This window comes from Leucoraja erinacea, chromosome 2, assembly GCF_028641065.1.
Source record: "Leucoraja erinacea ecotype New England chromosome 2, Leri_hhj_1, whole genome shotgun sequence".
NCBI lineage: Eukaryota > Metazoa > Chordata > Chondrichthyes > Rajiformes > Rajidae > Leucoraja > Leucoraja erinaceus.
Window position 1 is genome coordinate 16,412,236 of NC_073378.1, and position 20,493 is coordinate 16,432,728.

At 42.6% G+C, this 20,493-nt stretch overlaps 1 protein-coding gene across 3 annotated transcripts in view; it reads right to left on the bottom strand.

Moving 5' to 3' along the window:
- Positions 1 to 20,493, bottom strand: part of apbb1ip (amyloid beta (A4) precursor protein-binding, family B, member 1 interacting protein) — a 168,363-nt gene that overhangs the window by 17,882 nt on the left and 129,988 nt on the right. For all 3 annotated transcript variants that reach the window (XR_008725163.1, XM_055652177.1, XM_055652165.1), the window contains exons 9-10: positions 8,019 to 8,162; positions 6,981 to 7,091 (exon numbers count right to left, since the gene is read on the bottom strand). Coding sequence is in view for 2 of the 3 variants with exons in the window: in XM_055652177.1 (XP_055508152.1) it covers positions 6,981 to 7,091; positions 8,019 to 8,162 (255 nt within the window). In the remaining variant the exon portion in view is untranslated. The remainder of the gene's footprint in view (positions 1 to 6,980; positions 7,092 to 8,018; positions 8,163 to 20,493) is intronic.

A 20,493-nucleotide genomic window follows, 5' to 3' on the forward strand; every position in this document is an offset into this window, starting at 1 on the left:
ATATTGAATGGCGGTGCAGGCTCGAAGGGCCGAATGGCCTACTCCTGCACCTAATTTCTATGTTTCTATGTTTCTATGTTGAGCTATTCAATTTTACACTGACTTTTGTTTCAGATAACGCGCACGTGTCCTTAAAATTAATTTACCACAAGAGACAACAATTTCAAAACCAACTTTTTTTTTGCCTTCATTAAATGTGCTTCAGAATGGGTAGTGAACTAATTTGTTGAACCGCTGCAGTGTTTCTGGTGAAAGTACTTCCTCATTATTGTTGGGTTTACTATATACTTATTTCAATTGCTTTTTCTATTGTTTGGTCAGTGATATTTGTTTCATATTCTCTTAAATAGATCCAGGGCATTAATCCTGCTCTTTGAGCTGTTGAGTCCTTTCGTAACAATGGTAGTACCAGAATGAAGACCCAGTGATGATGAAGTGTTTTCATTTAGAACTATTCCAAGTTAGGATGGTGGACAGTGGAAGGGAACCTGCAAGTGATGCTGTCATGCACCTGGTGTGCCTGTCCTTCTTGGTGGGAGAGATTGTAGGTTTGGGAGATAGATTTGAGTAACCTATGCAATTAAATGCCGCAGCACTGGTGAGTAAGGCAAGGCAGTGCCTTTACCACCTCAGGCAATTGAGGAAATTCAGAGTGTATCCGAGGATCCTCCAGTGCTTCTACTCAGCGGCGGTGGAAAGCATCTTGTCCGGAAATATTACCATCTGGTTTGGGAATTGCTCTGCCCAGAACAAGAAGGCTCTGCAGAGTGTAGTGCGTTCGGCCGAACGCACTATGGGAACTTCACTCGCCCCCCTGCAGGAACTATACATCAGGAGGTGCAACTCCAGAGCCAATAAAATCATGGGAGACCCCTTCCATCCCTGCACGGACTGTTCCAGCTGCTACATTGAGGCAAACGCCTCCGTTGCCATGCTGTGAGAACGGAGAGGTTGAGAAGTAGTTTCTTCCCAGAGGCCATTAGGACTGTAAACTCCTATCTCACCAGGGACTAACTTTTACTGTACCACTCTACTGTTTTTTTTTTAAATTGCTGTTGTTTTTCCTTTTTCCTTCCGCCCACAATATTTAATATGTAAAAGATTATGTGATTCTGTTCCATTCTGTTTGTAGTTTGTTTGTTTGTCTTTCTGCACAAAGTCCGCGAGCATTGCCACTTTTCATTTCACTGCACATGTGTATGTGTATGTGACGAATAAACTTGACTTGACTTGAAATGCAGTACACGGACTGAAAGTTTAGGTTGGTGGATAGAGTGCCTGTCAAGTGCGATGCTTTCCCATGGATGGCATTCAGAATCTTGGGCACTGTTAGGAAATTGACTCATCCAGGTAAGCAGAGTTTTCTGTCACACTCCTGAATACATGGATGTCAAGTAACAATTATAGATTAAATGTTAATTTTAAATGTGCTTATATTGTTTAGATTTGAAAAATGAGGTGGGAGCATGATTTTATTTCTTCCTCATAACTGGATACATAGATATTGGAATAAAATCCTTCCTGGATAATGTAATCTTATGATATTACTTCTGTTATGAAGAAGGGAGCAGATTTAATATCTCTAGATTTCTGCAACAAAAAAAAGCCTCCACATGATATCGATCTTGCCTGAAATAAACAAGCAAATAATTCACTGTCCTACACCATGGTGTTTGTGAATCAGTGAAGAACGAAGTCACCTTGCATTGAGCATTACAATAGATGGCACAAAGATTTTTCAGCTTGTTGTAAAACTTAAGTAGGTGACATCTCAGGTGGCTGGATTGATGGCATGGGTCTTTTTAAGGTAATGCAATTCAATTGGCATTGACTTAAAAGATAAATGAATTGAAATAAATATATAACATCATGCTGAAGGTCATTCACTGTTGCATTCCCACTGAATACCCATTGCATTCCAAATATTATAGCATATGAATAGCATATATAAAGCACAATGTCCATTAAATGAAACTTTGGCCATTACACACAGATTCGGTAGGAGAAACATAAATCCTATGTTAATGAAACCTTGGAATATTAAAGCATGGGATAGCTGTACACCTTTATTGGCAACGTGAATCTGAAGCAAACGCCGATACTTGCCAATCACTATTTCTGAATTATGCCATTTATAGATGAAGAATACTGGACAAGGGGTCACTCTTCCATATTCCAATCAAGAAATATCTTATTGGATATATCGTATATATCCACAGTGGTGCAACTGGTAGAGTTTGCTGTTTTTTTCCCCCCTTTTTCCTTCCGCCCACAATATTCAATATGTAAAAGAATATGTGATTCTGTTCCATTCTGTATGTCGTTTGTTTGTTTGTCTTTTGGCACAAAGTCCGCGAGCATTGCCACTTTTCATTTCACTGCACATCTCGTATGTGTATGTGACGAATAAACTTGTTTGAGCCATTTAGAGATGGTTTGACTCGGTACCCTGACCCAGTGGCATTTTTGTGGCTGACCCATCGTGCTTGTCGTCTCCCTCGGGAACTTTAAATTGTGTTGATACATTGTAGAAGGTGAGTCATGACATGTAACGGTCGTCAGGTGAGTACGCCCGGAATTCCATAATGAGTCCTGAAGTTCCTGGTCTGCTTTGTTTTACCAGCTCCTGAATGGTGAATGTTATTTGGTCTGATGTTATGATTAGATTGTCCAGTCTGAGTAGGTAAAACGACTGGACCCTATGCTGAGGCTAAGCCATCAACATGGCCGTATACAGGGTAGCTGTTTTCAGAGTAAGGGATCTGGCTGGTGGCCATCCTTTAGGTATGTCAGGACAACGCTGACATCCCAGATCTTGGTATATCTAGGTCTAGGGGTTTTGAATAGAAGGTACCTCTCATTAATTTGGCCACCAGTGGACGAGACCTATGGCCTGTTTCCCTTGGTGCCTGTCTTAGATAGGCTGACAGTGCACTTCTAGCACATTTGATAGTGCTATAGTTCAGACCTTCATCGTGGTGAAGGCTGGCCAGGAACTCCGGTACATAGGTATGGTGGTTGATTAGTAGGTTGTCTCTGTTCTCGAGCAGTATGTTTCCCATTTTCTTATACTGGAGAGATATTGTTTCTTGGTGGAAGTCGGTGAGATGCTGTCATCGTGTTCATGGTCCTATTTGACAATCCCAGGTCCATCAAAAGGTCTTTTTTGGAATCTGCAACCCAGTAGGCTTATTTTGTCATGGCATGGGTGACTTTCGCCTGATACAGGGTGGATCAGTAGATCTGGTCCGTGGGGAATAGTCATGGGTTTCAATGACCCTCAGATTCAGATTACAGTGCAGAGACAACAGAGACAACAAAATGCATTTAGCATCTCCCTTGAAGAGCGACATAGCAAACGATTTGAATAAAAAAATAATAAGTTTCCGGGGGGGGGTGGTGATTGGCAGTCACCGAGGTACGTTGTTTAGTAGAGTGACAGCCGCCGGAAAGAAGCTGTTCCTCGACCTGCTGGTTCGGCAACGGAGAGACCTGTAGCGCCTCCCGGATGGTAGGAGGGTAAACAGTCCATGGTTGGGGTGAGAGCAGTCCTTGGCGATGCTGAGCGCCCTCCGCAGACAGCGCTTGCTTTGGACAGACTCAATGGAGGGGAGCGAGGAATCGGTGATGCGTTGGGCAATTTTCACCACCCTCTGCAATGCCTTCCGGTCGGAGACAGAGCAGTTGCCATACCATACTGTGATGCAGTTGGTAAGGATGCTATCGATGGTGCAGCGGTAGAAGTTCACCAGGATCTGAGGAGACCCAGTCAAGGATCACTGGGAACCATGGCTGCGTAGGCCAGTCGGGTACTACCAAAAGTCCGAAGCAAAGTTCATCTGTATTTTGCGTAGCACCTGACTGATGAGGCAGAAAAGGGGGGGGGGGAACTTAGAGATTAGCTCCCCCCCCAGTTCAGCGAGAATGTATCCATCGCCGCTGCCTCAAGGTCTGGTTCCCTAGCGACATACATCGGTACGTGGTGATTCAGTCGGGATGCAAAGAATTCGATATCTGGTGTTCCATATTGCTTTGTAATTTCAGCAAATACTTTGTATTAACATGTCTGCCACAGCATTACCTGGTAGGTAAGTTGCTGATAGCCAAATATGTTTGACGACACATCATTACCAGATTGTGTTGATCAAATTGTCACATGATATCGATTTTATTCCGCCCATGTGGTTAGTATAGGCCACTACTGTGATATTGTCAAATTGTAAACGAACATGCAAAATGGTGCACTATTGAACAATATGCTTTTAACCCATAGAACGCACCCAACATTTCCAACTAGGTTTTATGTCCAGTGTCTGTAGTGGTGATGACTCTAGATTAGTCCATCTACCACCTGTTCTGGATATGGGTTATTTTGTTTAAACGCTAGCACCTTTGCTCTAACGGAAAGGTCCAAGTTAAGTAGCTGGTAATGCTGCTACTAATTTCCCAATTACTCTTGCCACTTTGTCGAATGGTTGGTTGATTGTTAACCATTAATTTGTTACAGGTTTGTGCCAATTATGCTGGCTTTCCTTTTGGCAGCGTTATAGACATGTGGACTGAGTTAATTGAATACCAGGTAGTCCATAGTTGTGGATGGTGTCAACGTAGGTTTATCTGGATTGTATGACAAAGCCCAGGCTAAATACGTTTTTAGTAGCTAATGCTGCTGAATTAGCTAATTCCATGGTTTTGTCAGCTGGTAAATATTATCGAGGTATGCCATGATAATATGTTTCCTTAATAGTGTCAGGGCTGGTTTAAATATCTTGGAAAACAGTTTTGGCTCATATTTAGTTCATTAGTCAATAATTTATACTGCCATAGTTACCCCATCCAGGTAAGTTTTAGGTATCTCCGATGATCTTTATGAATGGGTACTCAATAGTATGCATCTTTTAAGTCAACGCCTACCATAAAGTATCCTTAGGTAATCCATTGTTTGGCAGTTACAAATGTTTTCCCTAAAGTGTGTATACCTGACGAAAGTATTCAATGTGGTTAAGTCAATGATGGTGCGACATTCACCATCTTTTTTGATTTTTTAGTAAATTTAATACGGATTCCAAAGGTTCATATTTAGACTTCTTTATGACCCCTTTGTATGTCATCTCCAGTTCAGCTTGTCCCTCATGTTTTCTTTTTAGTGAGAGGGTAAAACCCCTTTGGGGTGCATGCTGAACTGATAGCAAGTTTTTCTTAAATTCAATTTTTATCCTTGAATACCTTTTGGTATATAACTACCAAGTGTGATAGTTCTTCATGCTTCCAAAACCAGGTTTTATGTGGTGGTAGGAACCAGACCCACCTACCTCCACTGTTGTTTAGTGGTGTGTTCATTTCTTCGGTTTTTGGTTCCTTGTCTGTCGGGGTGGTGTTGTTGGGGGGATGGTGCATTTTCCATGGGACCCGCTCTGGGCCCTGTCCCGAAAGACTTGCGGGGACGGTATGCAGGCCCCGAACTTTCACCAGTACCATGAAGTAGACGCCTACTGGTGGATGCCTGGAGGTACTGCCATCTGGGTTTTTGCGTGGTTTGCTCATTCCAGGTCCTGCCCTCATGAGGCCAAAATACCTTGGATTTTTTGTCCAGATTTTAGGCTTGATTTGGTAATTCTTTGCTAAATAGCAGGATCTGTGGTTTTGAGGTCAGCGTTCTACACAGTCCTGCAAATTTTTGAGGTTGAGGGCAGGTCTTATGACCTCCTTCCGGAGGTTACCAATCACATACTGTGTTGCACAGTAGAGCCAGGGTGTTTTGGCATGCCAACCCTGCCCATGGAATGAGCAGATAGCTGACGTCAGGGGTATCTACATTTTTTGCAATTTTAAGCTTTTTTTGGGGTTTAAATACCCTGCTCAATGTACCCCCTGTAATGGCAAGCAGATTGAGCAAATGCAATTTTGGGGAGGCGTGATAAAGTCCAACGCCTCAATGACTACCTGTCTTGGAGAGGTTTAAAGGACAGGTAGTAAGCTGGCCGCCAGTTTAGGCTATAACGGGCGTTCCGCTTGTGGGGTTGCCACGTAGCGGTTCACCACACCCAGCAGCTCTTCCTGGTCCTGTACCCCAAGCATACTCCCGATGTTGTTCAGCCAGTGACCCCTCTTCTTGACCAGCCCAGCCCTGGTCGCCAACGTTCCCCTCTGTTGAGGGAGATGCGATGGCCAGTGCTTGTTAGTGTAATGGAGCGGGAGTGTTTGTGCTCCCTTGGCGAGCTTGCCCCATCCCCCGGAGCAAGTCTCGCTGGAACTTTTGCTCCATGAGCCTTTCCATAAGGCTTGAAACGGTCTCCTTTAGCCGCTCTCGGGCGGTGAGTCTACCGTGCCGGGCTCTTCTGAGTGAACCGGCCGGTCCGACTTCCGTTGTGCCTTACATCCAGCCCGCTGCGGTTGGTCGCCAATGTTCCCTTGAGCTATGCTAGCGGCGCTGGGCTCGGCTTGGAATGCTGTCGGTGACTGTGGACCGCAGCGTTGTGCGCCCCCCACTGCTGGAACCCTCCTGGTCCATAGCAGCCCGACGGGAACGACCTTCCTTGGTGTTTTCCCTGTTCTATTCCTATTTAAAAATTAAGCAGAACAGGGTTTCGAAAACACCATGTCCTCAGAGTAAGATTTGCTTACCTGAAGGTCCGTTTTCAAATTGTTGCGGGAGAGCTCGTACTCCCGTCCGTCGCTGTGCACTGCGTGAGACGCTATGTCGCGCTTGCGTGCTGGACGGGGTCTTTACGTAGTCACTCATGTGACTCCGAAGTAAAATTAGTGTGAAAGGGTCATTGATGGTTTCCTTGCACCTGATTAGCCAAAGAGCCTGTTCCCATGATATCTTTCTGAACTAAATAATTATGTGTGAATATGAGCTGATTCCCTAAATTAGACATACATCTGAAAGCAGATTTAGTTTGCAATTTCATACATAATTCTCAACAAATTGAAAATTAAAAGCATCTAAAATGTTAAATGTATTTGGCATGATTTACCTTCAGTACAAAGCAATGGTCAGTTGGTGCTTTGTATTTTGCTTTATAATTCATTCCGTAGTAAATATTCAGATTCTCAAACTGGATGAAACAAACCAGGTCACAAGATGTCTGTGGGAAAATTAGAACATAATTCAAGAGTCAAGTCAAGAGTCAATTTAATTGTCATTTGGACCCCTTGAGGTCCAAACGAAATGCCGTTTCTGCAGCCATACATTACAAACAAATAGACCCCAGACACAACATAATTTACATTTTACATAAACATCCATCACATTGCTGTGATGGAAGGCCAAAAAAAAATTTTCCCCTCTCCCCTGCCCCCCCCCCCCCTCTCCCCATGACAGAGTCAAAGTCAAAGCCCCCCGACTGGCGATGGCAATTGTCCCGCGGCCATTAAAGCCACGCCGGGTGATGCAAGGTCGCACACCGGGTCTTGATGTTAGAGCCCCCGGCGGGCGCTCGCAGAGTCCCGCGGCCCCGCTCCAGGAGCTCTTCGACCCCGCAACTCGGGCGGGAGAAGGCGCGTTGCGGGAGCCCTGAAAAGCGGTCTCCCTCCAGGGACCCGCGGGCTCCCGGTGCCGCCGTCCGCCAGACCTGCAGTTGCAGCCTCCGAATCAGCAGCAGCAGCAGCAGCAGCAGCAGCGCTCCACCACCGCTCCACCCGCTCACTGGACTCGGCAATAATTGCAATGTCATGGAAATATAGAGAGAGAAACTCATTTACCTATTATCTACCTATTTCCCCTGAATTCCAGGAGGAGCTCTTATCCTTGGTGGGCTAATGGATATATTTTGACTGGCTACATGATATGTTACAGCCACTAGGGGGAGTGCAAACACCTCTGACGATCCCTTGTTAATAGGTCTCCTTGCAGCCTAATTTGCCATGAGAGTTCTCACTGGGAATCCTGCCCTATTCCACAATATGCCCAAGCAATTTGCGGGGGGATGGGTTCGGGTATTTGATTAGGCAGTACTTGACTTTAGCATTCAAGAATTTTCAGTTAGTAAATGCATAATTTTATATTTCCTGACCTTAGTTTTCCCTTTTGGAACATAATAAATTCCAGAAGCTCGGAGGAGAAAGTATCGACGCTTCCATGACTTTTTACCATCTTCCTTTACAAAGAGAGCTCCTTCTAGCTCTGGAATAATGACAGATGTTCCACAAAAGCATTCCTGCATGTGCAGATAAATTGAGAGGAAATGTAAACATATTAGTTTGTATCAATCAAATGCGTTTTTACATTAGGTTTAATAAATATGATTTGCCATTAGGTCAGCTACACATAGCCAGATTACTTAAAGCACTATAAATTGAAATGAAATTCGAAAGACTGCTGATGGTGAAATCAGAAAGAAAAAAATGCTGAAAATGCCGACTAGCTCAGGCAGAATCTATGAAAGGAAAATATATGATGTTTTGATTCTGGGATGTTTCATAGCCTTTTCCACAGAATCACAGGCATTCCTTTTCCCTTCCCTGAAAGTCTACACAAGCCTGTTCTGCAGACAGGTTATTGAGGTGAATGTTAAATAAAATGGGTCTAAAGTGTAGATACATAGAAATGTAGATGTCTGAAGAGGGGTTCTGAACTGAAACATTGCCCATCCATCTTCTCCAGAGATGCTGCATCTCCAGAGACCACAGCATTTAGTGTCTTATACAACAGGTCTAAAGGTCTGGAAATGAACAAACTAGAGTGGTTTGTCGAATTTTCCGCTTTTTTGTCTGTGATGGGACTATTTTTGTAGGCAATGGATAATTAAGCTAAATTTAATCTTGAACCGATGTAAACGACTGCAGAAGACATGAATGTGAGTGCCTTGTGCCTAATTTGTGGATCCCCTAATATTTTGTGCTGATTTGCCAAGTTCCACTCAAACTCTGTAATAGAAAGCAAAAATTCTGTGACAATATATCTATGACTAATTGTATGATATCTAAATGTTAATAACCATATAACATATAACAATTACAGCACGGAAACAGGCCAACTTGGCACTTCTAGTCCGTGCCGAACACTTACTCTCACCTAGTCCCAACTACCTGCACTCAGACCATAACCCTCCATTCCTTTCCCGTCCATATACTTATCCAATTTATTTTTAAATGATAAAAACGAACCTGCCTTCACCACTTCCTCTGGAAGCTCATTCCACACAGCTACCTATTTCTGAGTAAAGAAGTTCCTCCTCATGTTGCCCCTAAACTTCTGTCCCTTAATTCTCAAATCAAATAAAAAAAATGATGGAATATTTTGAGGGGATTGAGTCCGATTCTGCCCTTCAACTGAAAATAGATGGATATTTTTGACATTCAGTCAAAATTTTGGTGGACTATTTGGAACCGTCTCACCATGATGTGTAAAAGCAAATGTGTCATATCCTGTTGTGGAGGCTAATAGATTCAGAACATATTAGAGATTAATTTGGCACTTGGCTTGTTAGATCAGTCCTGCATTGGGTATTTTCATTATGATTCGTGGTACAATGCTGTACTGTCCCAACACAATTATATCCTTAGCTCACATCACTGTGCTTATGCATCTCCTTGACTGCAGTTTCCTGTTCTCAAGTGGACAGCTTTTTAAGCAGAATTAATTACATTATATGTGAGCTTGAAATATGATAATCAAATAGATTTTCCCCAAGAGTAACCTCGTACAAAATGATTTTCCATAGTGAAAATAAAGCTTCTTGTCATGAGGAAATTGATTATGTGGATCATCCTAATTGAAGTAATCAAAAGCTAATAATCTGCTTTGGAATGATATAACAAATGATAGCCTATTAAGCACTGTAGTATTGCAAAGAACTATTAATCAAAGTGAGCTAAGGCAGTGCAGTAAGAATACATTTATGAATAAAATGTCAAAATATAGCTTGAATATGTATTTACTTACTAGTATAAATAGGATTTATTTTCCTTGCATTGCAAAGTGAAAACTTTTAACTTTAATGATGAGCTGTCTCTTAAGAATATTCATAGAAAACAGAGGTGTTTATATGTTGGGTAGTTGGTCAATAAATAAACCGATTTCAGTGGCTTTTTATGCCTTGTATTAAAAAATAGACATTTGGTATTTGGAACCTGTTAATTTAGTAAATCAGCCTTCCATGAGAACTTAAGCAACAAGTTGGAGTAATTTTGGTGTTCCAGCTCAAGGCAATTACGCTGTTTAATAGCATATCACAAGATGGCACAGTGGCATAGTGGTAGAGCTGCTGCCTTACCGGGGCTCGCCGTTTGGAGCCCTGGAGTGCTGGGCCTGTTGCACCGACATCGCGGAGCTGTGGTTCGTGGAGCTCCCAACGCGGGTGGCGCTGATCAACATCGCGGAGTCCTGCGACTTCGCTCGGCTCGGCCTGTGGACTCAGGAGCCGCGGACTCCGGTGGGAGGTGACTGATCTGGATGTCCGGGCTGCTGAGGATGTTCTCCGTCGGGGTTCGGCGTCGGGGTTCCATCATCCCAGCGTGAGGGCCTGAGCATCGGGCCGCCCGTGGCGGCGACTGCGGGTGCTCGGGAGGCCCCGACCATGGGTGAACATCTGGGAAGATCGGTGAGGAGGCTGGCTGGACTATGGTACCTTCCTCAACTTTGGTGCCACTGTGAGGTTATGTGTCGTGGACTTCTGTGTTTGTGCTTTTTTAAAAATATGTTTTATTTATTTATTATTTATTTTTATGTTACTTGACTGTAAGGAAAATCCATTTCGTTGTCTCTAATATGAGATAATAACGATAAATTGAATACAATACAATACAACAATACAAAAGTACAGTGTCAGAAACCCAGGTTCGATCCTGAGTATGGGTGCTGTCTATATGGAGGCTGTACCTTCTCCCTGTGACCGTGTGGGTTTTCTCTGGCTGCTCCGGTTTCCTCCAACCCTCCGAACATGTACAGGTTTGGTATGTTAATTGGTTTCGGTAAAAATTGTAAATCATCTGTAGTGTGCAGGATGGTGTTAATGCACAGGGTGATGACTGGTTGGTGAAGATTCAGTGGGCCGAAGGGGCTATTTCCATGCTGAAAGTCTGTTTAAATCGGCTGATTAGATCTTCAACTTCACTTTCCTGTTTGTTCCTATATTGTGCAAAGTTCTCTATTTCCGTTGAATATATTTAATACTACAACTTGACGTTGTTATTAATATCAGTTTCACCAGTTCAGCAATATTTAGTGCATTTATTTGTTAAATGCGATGTGAGATCTGATATGGTTAAGTAAAGTGAGGATGTGAGAAAAATGAAACATTAAAAGCCTGGTCTTCATTCTGAGATGTACAGTGCTGTCTATTGTATTGTGGTCGAACTATGGAAAGACAAGTATGCAGAGACTAAAGGTGGCATATAACGATGCCATGAGAACACTGCTAAGGCGACCTAGATGGTGTAGTGCCAGAAATATGTTTGTGGCTGCAGGAGACAGTACTTTAGAAGCTATCCTAAGACACCACACGTATAAATTAATTTGCAGGATAAATGACTCTAAAAATGTGCTTATTGTGGCCTTGACAAACATAAGGGTTAGTACTACACGCTACGAATCCCAGCTGTGGAGACACTGGTATCGTTGTCTTGTTGTAGGACATTGATCATCTTTTAATCTGGATTTTTAACTTAAGTATTGTAGGTTTAAAAAATATATAAATTATGATGTTTTTATGTGATACTAGACCAAGGTGTAATCCCAATGGTGTGATCCCCCAACCCAATATTCCACCATGCACCCGTCTCCTCCAATGGAACTGAAGCCGTTCTCAAAGTAAGATTCCAGCACTGCCCTGCCTCTTTAAAAAAAAATCCAATGGCACCTCCCCTGCCTGCTGCAGCAGTGAAAAGTTCAGTGTTCCTGTCTTGCAACTTTGTTTCGAAGTGTGTTGGAAGCTGGCATGTAAATGGAGAAGCCTGTTTATTTTTGAAATACTTGGGCATGGGTGGGGGGGGGGGGGAAGAAGGATTTGATTAAAAACGTGTACTTCAACACGACGAAATGAAATGAGGAGCGGATACTTAGAAAGAAAAGCGAAATCTCTACCGAAATGGAAAATATCTTGGAGATTGAACGTCTGGATTGGGCGTGGCAATGAATCAAAGGAAGAAATGCAGCCGGCAGCCGTACATGCAAATGAATCCATTCCGATTGGACATCTGCGAGCATCGGCCATTCCGATTGGACATCTGCGAGTATCGGGCACGAATCAAAAGGCAGGAAGGGCGCCGGTCGGCAGTCGGTCGGATGGGGCCAGAGTTTTAAATGTACATAGAAGATACCATGATTTTATATATATTTGTGATATTTGATATGCAATACATTTTTAATGTAATGTTGCCCCTTGTCTGGACCTTGAGTCCGTAATAAAGTATATTATTATTATTGTGTGAGGTTGAATAAACCTATCATCATTCCTTAAGATTGAGGGTTACCTGAACAGTGAGAACTCAGGAGTATTTTTAGCTGCCCGTGTAGATTAAGATAATAGTGAATTGCATTGGCTTCTACTGGAGTTGTACAGGGTCTTGGTGAGACCACACCTGGAGTATTGCATACAGTTTTGGTCTCCTAATCTGAGGAAAGACATTCTTGCCATAGAGGGAGTGCAGAGAAGGTGCACCAGACTGATTCCTGGGACGTCAGGACTTTCATATGAAGAAAGACTGGATAGACTCGGCTTGTACTCGCTAGTATTTAGAAGATTGAGGGGGGGATCTTATAGAAACTTACAAAATTCTTAAGGGGTTGGACAGGCTAGATGCAGGAAGATTGTTCCCAATGTTGGGGAAATCCAGAACAAAGGGTCACAGTTTAAGGATAAGGGGGAAATATTTTAGGACCGAGATGAGAAAAACATTTTTCACACAGAGAGTGGTGGATCTCTGGAATTCTCTGCCACAGAGGGTAGTTGAGGCCAGTTCATTGGCTATATTTAAGAGGGAGTTAGATGTGGCCCCTGTGGATAAAGGGATCAGGGGGTATGGAGAGAAGGCAGGTACAGGATACTGAGTTGGATGATCAGCCATGATCATATTAAATGGCGGTGCAGGCTCGAAGGGCCGAATGGCCCTACTCCTGCACCTATTTTCTATGTTTCGATGTTTCAACGTGTATTTTCCGGGGAACGACACACTTGGTGCATGTGACAAGTTTCCAAATTTTCATCTTGTACTGAGATTTTGGAAAAAGGCCACATGGTCCATTGGAAATTGGTGCGTCAGATCTACCTGTTGACCTGAAATGTTTATTTTGTTTTTCTCTACATGTACAGGTCTGTGAACCTTACATCAGTGGTACGGAAGCCGTTGAAAAACATCCTGAAGTCCACAGTTCATGTTTACTTGTAAAGGCAGGAGTTAATTAGGAACTGAAAAAGGACACAAATACTGGAGTAACTCGGTGTGTCAGGCAGAATCTCTGAGAACATAGGCAGGTGATGTTTTAGATTGAGACCCTTCTGAATTTCTCTGTCTTTCACAGAATTTCACTGGATTAGAAGTCCATATAAAATATGGTTTTATATAGGGGAAATTTTGTCTCACAAATTTGGCTGAGTTTTTTCATGAAAATTGATTGAAATTGAATTGAAAGGTGCAACATGGAAACAGACTTGATGAAGGCAGATGTGGTTTATGGGAATGTGAACTTCAGTAAGATTTTTCAAAAGGTCCTGCATGTTTGGCTGTTCCAGACAGTTAAGATGCAAGGAATCTGAAGCATGTTGGCAAACTGGATCCAAAATTAGCATAGTGACATCTGGCCAAATAGTGGTGGTGGAAAGGTCATTTTCTTTCTGGAAGTCTGCGTTGAGTAGTGTACTGCAGGGATTGGCGCTGTGCCACTTGTTTTTTTGTACAAATGACTTAGATTAGTAAATCTGTAGATGACACAAAATTTGGTGGAGTTGTAGAAAACAAAGACATTTGTTTAGTTTAGTTTAGAGATACAGAGTGGAAACAGACCCTTCGGCCCACCAAGTCTGTGCCGTCCAACGCACTCTAGCACTATCCTACACACACTAGGGACAATTTACATTTATACCAAGCCAATTAACCTGCAAACCTCCACGTCTTTGGAGGTAAAGGTCTGAAGGTATAGTGGTATATTGATTAGCAGAAATGTTGGTGGAGCAGTGGTAGGTAGAATTTAATTCAGGCAAATGAGGTCATGCACCTTTGGAGGTCAAATTCTGATAGGGCAGATAGAGTAAATGTCAGGGAGCTTAGGGGTGTTGATGTACATAGGGACTTTGTGGTGCAAGTCTATTATTCACTAACAAAATGGCAATGGAGATGGATAGAGTAGTGAAGAAGGTATTTGCTGTGCTTGTCATCATAGGCCGAGGCATTAAGTTTAAGAGTTTGGATGTCATGTTTCAGTCATATAGAACACTTTTTAGACCACACATGGAGTACTGTTTTGTTTGCCATATTATAAGAATGATTGGTAGTAATAGACAGTGCAGAAGAGATTCACCAGGAAATTGGAGGGTTGTAGTTATAAAGACAGATTGGATAGGCCAGGTTTATTCTCAATGGAATGTAGGAAGCTGGGAGTGACCCAAAAGAGGTTTATAATATTTTGATGGCCATAGATAGAACAGATTGAGACTTTCTTTAAGGCTGGGGATGTCTAGATCTAGAAGCCACAGAGTTAAGATGAGGTGAATTATAAAACAAAGAACTGAGGGTCAGGTTTTTCAAGGATATGATGGTTATCTTGAACAAGCTGCCAGTGCAGGTGGTAGAGACAGATACAATAACAATATTGAATAGGCATTCAGACAGGTACTTTGATAGGAAGGGCATGGAGGGATATAGGCCTAATGCTAGCAAATAGAATTAGCCTAGATAGGCAACAAGATCATGGACAACGTGGCCCATTTTTGTGCTGTATGATTCTATGATTTAAAGCAATTCACGTTTGAATCATAGTCATATGAAAATGTCTTCAGAATTCAGAGAGTTGTGTCAAGGTGGCAACAAATAATTTGCTGATAACATAACCCAACTGCAAAAATGGTGAAACTGAAAAAAAGATGGTAAGTCTGTAGGAAGGACAAATGTTGTTTTCTGAAGAGTGTAAATGATGTTTAACAGATGGCATGGATGACTTGAAGCTTATTTTAATGCCTTAGATCACCCTTTTAACATTCTAGCAATTATCACATATTACAAACATTGTGGATGTTGATTCATATTATGAAAACAATAAACTGCTTGGAAAGAAAAGGTGTAAAAAATTGCTGAAAGCAGTGCAATTTTAACATTACAATCACCCGACAGAGATCTCTTTATGTGATTTGGACCTGACACGAGCCATAAAACCTGTTTCGGATAATTTTCCTAATTAGTTGCAATATATTCTCAAGGCACTTGAGAATTGTCATAATGCATTTGTATATAGGAACATAGAAACATAGAAAATAGGTTCAGGAGGAGGCCATTCGGCCCTTCGAGCCAGCACCGCCATTCATTGTGATCATAGAAACATAGAAAATAGGTTCAGGAGTAGGCCATTCGGCCCTTCGAGCCTGCACCGCCATTCAATATGATCATGGCTGATCATCCAACTCAGTATCCCGTACCTGCCTTCTCTCCATACCCTCTGATCCCCTTAGCCACAAGGGCCACATCTAACTACCTCTTAAATATAGCCAATGAACTGTGGCCTCAACTACTCTCTGTGGCAGAGAGTTCCAGAGATTCACCACTCTCTGTGTAAAAAAAGTTCTTCTCATCTCGGTTTTAAAGGATTTCCCCCTTATCCTTAAGCTGTGACCCCTTGTCCTGGACTTCCCCAACATCGGGACCAATCTTCCTGCATCTAGCCTGTCCAACCCCTTAAGAATCTTGTAAGTTTCTATAAGATCCCCTCTCAATCTCCTAAATTCTAGAGAGTATAAACCAAGTATAAACCAAGGCAGGTCCGGGATCTGAGTTGGATGATCAGCCATGATCATATTGAATGGCGGTGCAGGCTCGAAGGGCCGAATGGCCTACTCCTGCACCTAAAGATGTTTCTATGTCTATCCAGTCTTTCTTCATAAGACAGTCCTGACATCCCAAGAATCAGTCTGGTGAACCTTCTCTACACTCCCTCTATGGCAATAATGTCCTTCCTTAGATTTGGAGACCAAAACTGTACGCAATACTCCAGGTGTGGTCTCAGCAAGACCCTGTACAACTGCAGTAGAACCTCTCTGCTCTTATACTCAAATCCTTTTGCTATGAAAGCCAACATACCATTCGCTTTCTTTACTGCCTGCTGCACCTGCATGCCTACCTTCAATGACTGGTGTACCATGACACCCAAGTCTCGCTGCATCTCCCCCTTTCCCAATCGGCCACCATTTAGATAATAGTCTGCTTTCCCTTTTTTGCCACCAAAATGGATAACCTCACATTTATCCACATTGTACTGCATCTGCCATGCATTTGCCCACTCACCCAGCCTATCCAAGTCACCTTGCAGCCTCCTAGCATCCTCCTCACAGCTAACACACTGCCCCCCAGCTTAGTGTCATCCGCAAACCTGGAGATATTGCCTTCAATTCCCTTATCCAGATCATTAATATATATTGTAAATAGCTGGGGTCCCAGCACTGAGCCTTGTGGTACCCCACTAGTCACTGCCTGCCATTGTGAAAAGGACCCATTTACTCCTACTCTTTGCTTCCTGTTTGCCAGCCAGTTCTCTATCCACATCAATACTGAACCCCCAATGCCGTTAAGTTAAGTGCTTTAAGTTTGTATACTAATCTCTTATGTGGGACCTTGTCGAAAGCCTTCTGGAAGTCCAGATACACCACATCCACTGGTTCTCCCCTATCCACACTACTAGTTACATCCTCGAAAAATTCTATAAGATTCGTCAGACATGATTTACCTTTCGTAAATCCATGCTGACTTTGTCCAAAGATTTCACCACTTTCCAAATGTGCTGCTATCCCATCTTTAATAACTGAATCTAGCAGTTTCCCCACTACCGATGTTAGACTAACTGGTCTGTAATTCCCCGTTTTCTATCTCCCTCCCTTCTTAAAAAAAGTGGGGTTACGTTTGCTACCCGCCAATCCTCAGGAACTACTCCAGAATCTAAAGAGTTTTGAAAGATTATTACTATTGCATCCACTATTTCTGGAGCTACTTCCTTAAGTACTCTGGGATGCAGCCTATCTGGCACTGGTGATTTATCGGCCTTTAATCCATTCAATTTACCCAACACCACTTCCCGACTATCCTGGATTTCACTCAATTCCTCCAACTCCTTTGACCCGCGGTCCCCTGCTATTTCCGGCAGATTATTTATGTCTTCCTTTGTGAAGACGGAACCAAAGTAGTTATTCAATTGGTCCGCCATATCCTTGTTCCCCATGATCAACTCACCTGTTTCTGACTGCAAGGGACCTACATTTGTTTTAACTAATCTCTTTCTTTTCACATATCTATAAAAACTTTTGCAGTCAGTTTTTATGTTCCCTGCCAGTTTTCTTTCATAATCCATTTTTCCCTTTCCTAATTAAGCCCTTTGTCCTCCTCTGCTGGTCTCTGAATTTCTCCCAGTCCTCCGGTATGCTGCTTTTTCTGGCTAATTTGTATGCATCATCCTTCGCTTTGATACTATCCCTGATTTCCCTTGTTATCCACGGATGCACTACCTTCCCTGATTTATTCTTTTGCCAAACTGGGATGAACAATTTTTGTAGTTCATCCATGCAGTCTTAAAATGTCTTCCATTGCATATCCACCGTCAACCCTTTTAGAATTAATTGCCAGTCAATCTTGGCCAATTCACGTCTCATACCCTCAAAGTTACCTTTCTTTAAGTTCAAAACCATTGTTTCTGAATTAACAATGTCACTCTCCATCCTAATGAAGAACTCAACCATATTATGGTCACTCTTGCCCAAGGGGCCACGCACAACAAGACTACTAACTAACCCTTCCTCATTACTCAATACCCAGTCTAAAATAGCCTGCTCTCTCGTTGGTTCCTCTACATGTTGATTTAGATAACTATCCCGCATACATTCCAAGAAATCCTCTTCCTCATCACCCCTGCCAATTTGATTCACCCAATCTATATGTAGATTGAAGTCACCCATTATAACGGTTTTACCTTTGTTGCACGCATTTCTAATTTCCTGTTTGATACCATCTCCAACTTCACTACTACTGTTAGGTGGCCTGTACACAACACCCACCAGCGTTTTCTGCCCCTTAGTGTTTCGCAGCTCTACCCATACCGATTCCACATCCTCCAAACTAATGTCCTTCCTTTCCATTGCGTTAATCTCCTCTCTAATCAGCAACGCTACCCCACCTCATTTTCCTTTCTCTCTATCCCTCCTGAATATTGAATATCCCTGGATGTTCAGCTCCCAGCCTTGGTCACCCTGGAGCCATGTCTCCGTGATCCCAACTATATCATAATCATTAATGGCTATCTGCATGTTCAACTCATCCACCTTATTACGAATACTCCTTTCATTGAGACACAAAGCCTTCAGGCTTGTTTTTACAACACTCTTACCCCTTATACAATTATGTTAATAAGTGGCCCTTTTTGATTTTTGCCCGGGTTTTGTCTGCCTGCCACTTTCACTTTTCACCTTGCTACCTATTGCTTCTACCCTAATTTTACACCCCCCTGCCTCTCTGCTCTTGTACCCATCCCCCTGCCACATTAGTTTAAATCCTCCCCGACAGCACAGATCGCCCCATGCCTGCCTTCTCCCCATATCCCCCGACTCCCTTAGCCCCTAGAGCTCTATCTAACTCTCCCTTAAATCCATCCAGTGGCTTAGCCTCCACTGCCCTCTGTGCAGGGAATTCCATAAATTCACAACTCTCTGGGTGAAAACGTTTTTTCTCACCTCAGTCTTAAATGACCTCCCCTTTATTCTAAGACTGTGGCCCCTGGTTCTGGACTCGCCCAACATTGGGAACATTTTTCCTGCATCTATCTTGTCCAGTCCTTTTATAAATTTATATGTTTCTATAAGATCCTCATCCCTCTAAACTCCAGTGAATACAAGAATACAAGTGAATACAAGTTTTCAATATAAAATTGAAAGCGTGCCTTCAGTACAAACTATGACTTTATGCTGAATAACTTCACAATGTTTTATTAACCTACATTCTATTTTAATAAAAGATAGACACAAAATGCGGGAGTAACTCAGCGGGACAGGCAGCATCCCTGGATAGAAGGAATAGGTGACCTTTCGGGTCGAGACCCTTCGTCTGACTTGGTGTTTTATTAGTCCACATTATGCAGTATGTTATGCAGGGTTCTACAGTATGTCAATATTTCTAAACAAGCCTATGCTTCTGTTGGACTAATTTTTAAAAATTGTTTTTTGACTATTATTCATTTTCCTGTTTCTTAACTGCTGCAAGGAGCGACTGAACAGGTGTTTGAAACGGTTACTAAGATCTATGAAGGTTGAGATAGACCAAAGAAAAAAGGTGTCCAAATGTAAAACTGCCAGAAACACAAACTAGGTATGTTTACATCTAAAGAGCTGAAAGGTAGGTTAATGTTTTTTTTAATGCCTGAAATTTAGCTCTTTTTATTACTCTAGATCTGAATCTCAACCGATGTCTGCTCCATTAACATTCAAATGGAGTTGCAGGAAGGAATTTCAGGAAGGAATGTGTAGAAAGGTATTACGGATGCTGGTTTAAACCAAAGATAGACCTAAAAAGCTGGAGTAACTCAGACTGAAGAAGGGTCTCAACCCAAAATGTTATCCATTCCTTCTCGCCAGAGATGCTGCCTGTCCCGCTGAGTTACTCTAACTTTTTGCCTCTATCTTCCATTAACATTCAATCTGCTTGTGAGGACATTGTGGGGCATTTTGAACATCTCTCCACTGGTGGCTCGAGCTCTGCATCTCATGGCTGCTGATGTTTGTTCTCCCTGCTTTTGTACTGATCCTTTTCTTCATTTTGGTATGATCATGTTGATTTCTCAACAAGAAAATCAAAACAAGGCGAGGGGAAAAATAATGATATACTAATATTTTCCCCTTCTGGTCTGATATGAAATGCACCCAGTAACATACAAATCAAACAGAAAGCAATGATTTCACTTTGCTCAGTCATCGCTTATCATTGTTATGGGATTCGGGACTCTATTGAAGGCTTCTTATTTTAGTTTAGTTGGGAGGTACAGCATGGAATAGGCCCTTTGGACCACTAAGTCCGCATTGATCAACAATCACCCGTACACTAGTTCTATCCTATGCACTAGGGACAATATACAGAGGCCTACAAACCTGTGCTTCTTTGGAATGTGGGAGGAAATTACAGCACCCAGAGAAAACCCACGTGGTCACAGGGAGATCGTATAAACTCCATACAGACAACACCCGTAGTCAGGATCAAACCCGAGTCTTTCACGCTGCAAGGCAGCAACTCTACCGCTGTACCACTGCGCCATTATTACCTGATTGCAGTCGTATCTTTAAAGTATATTCTACCTGCATATAGTTATCTCTG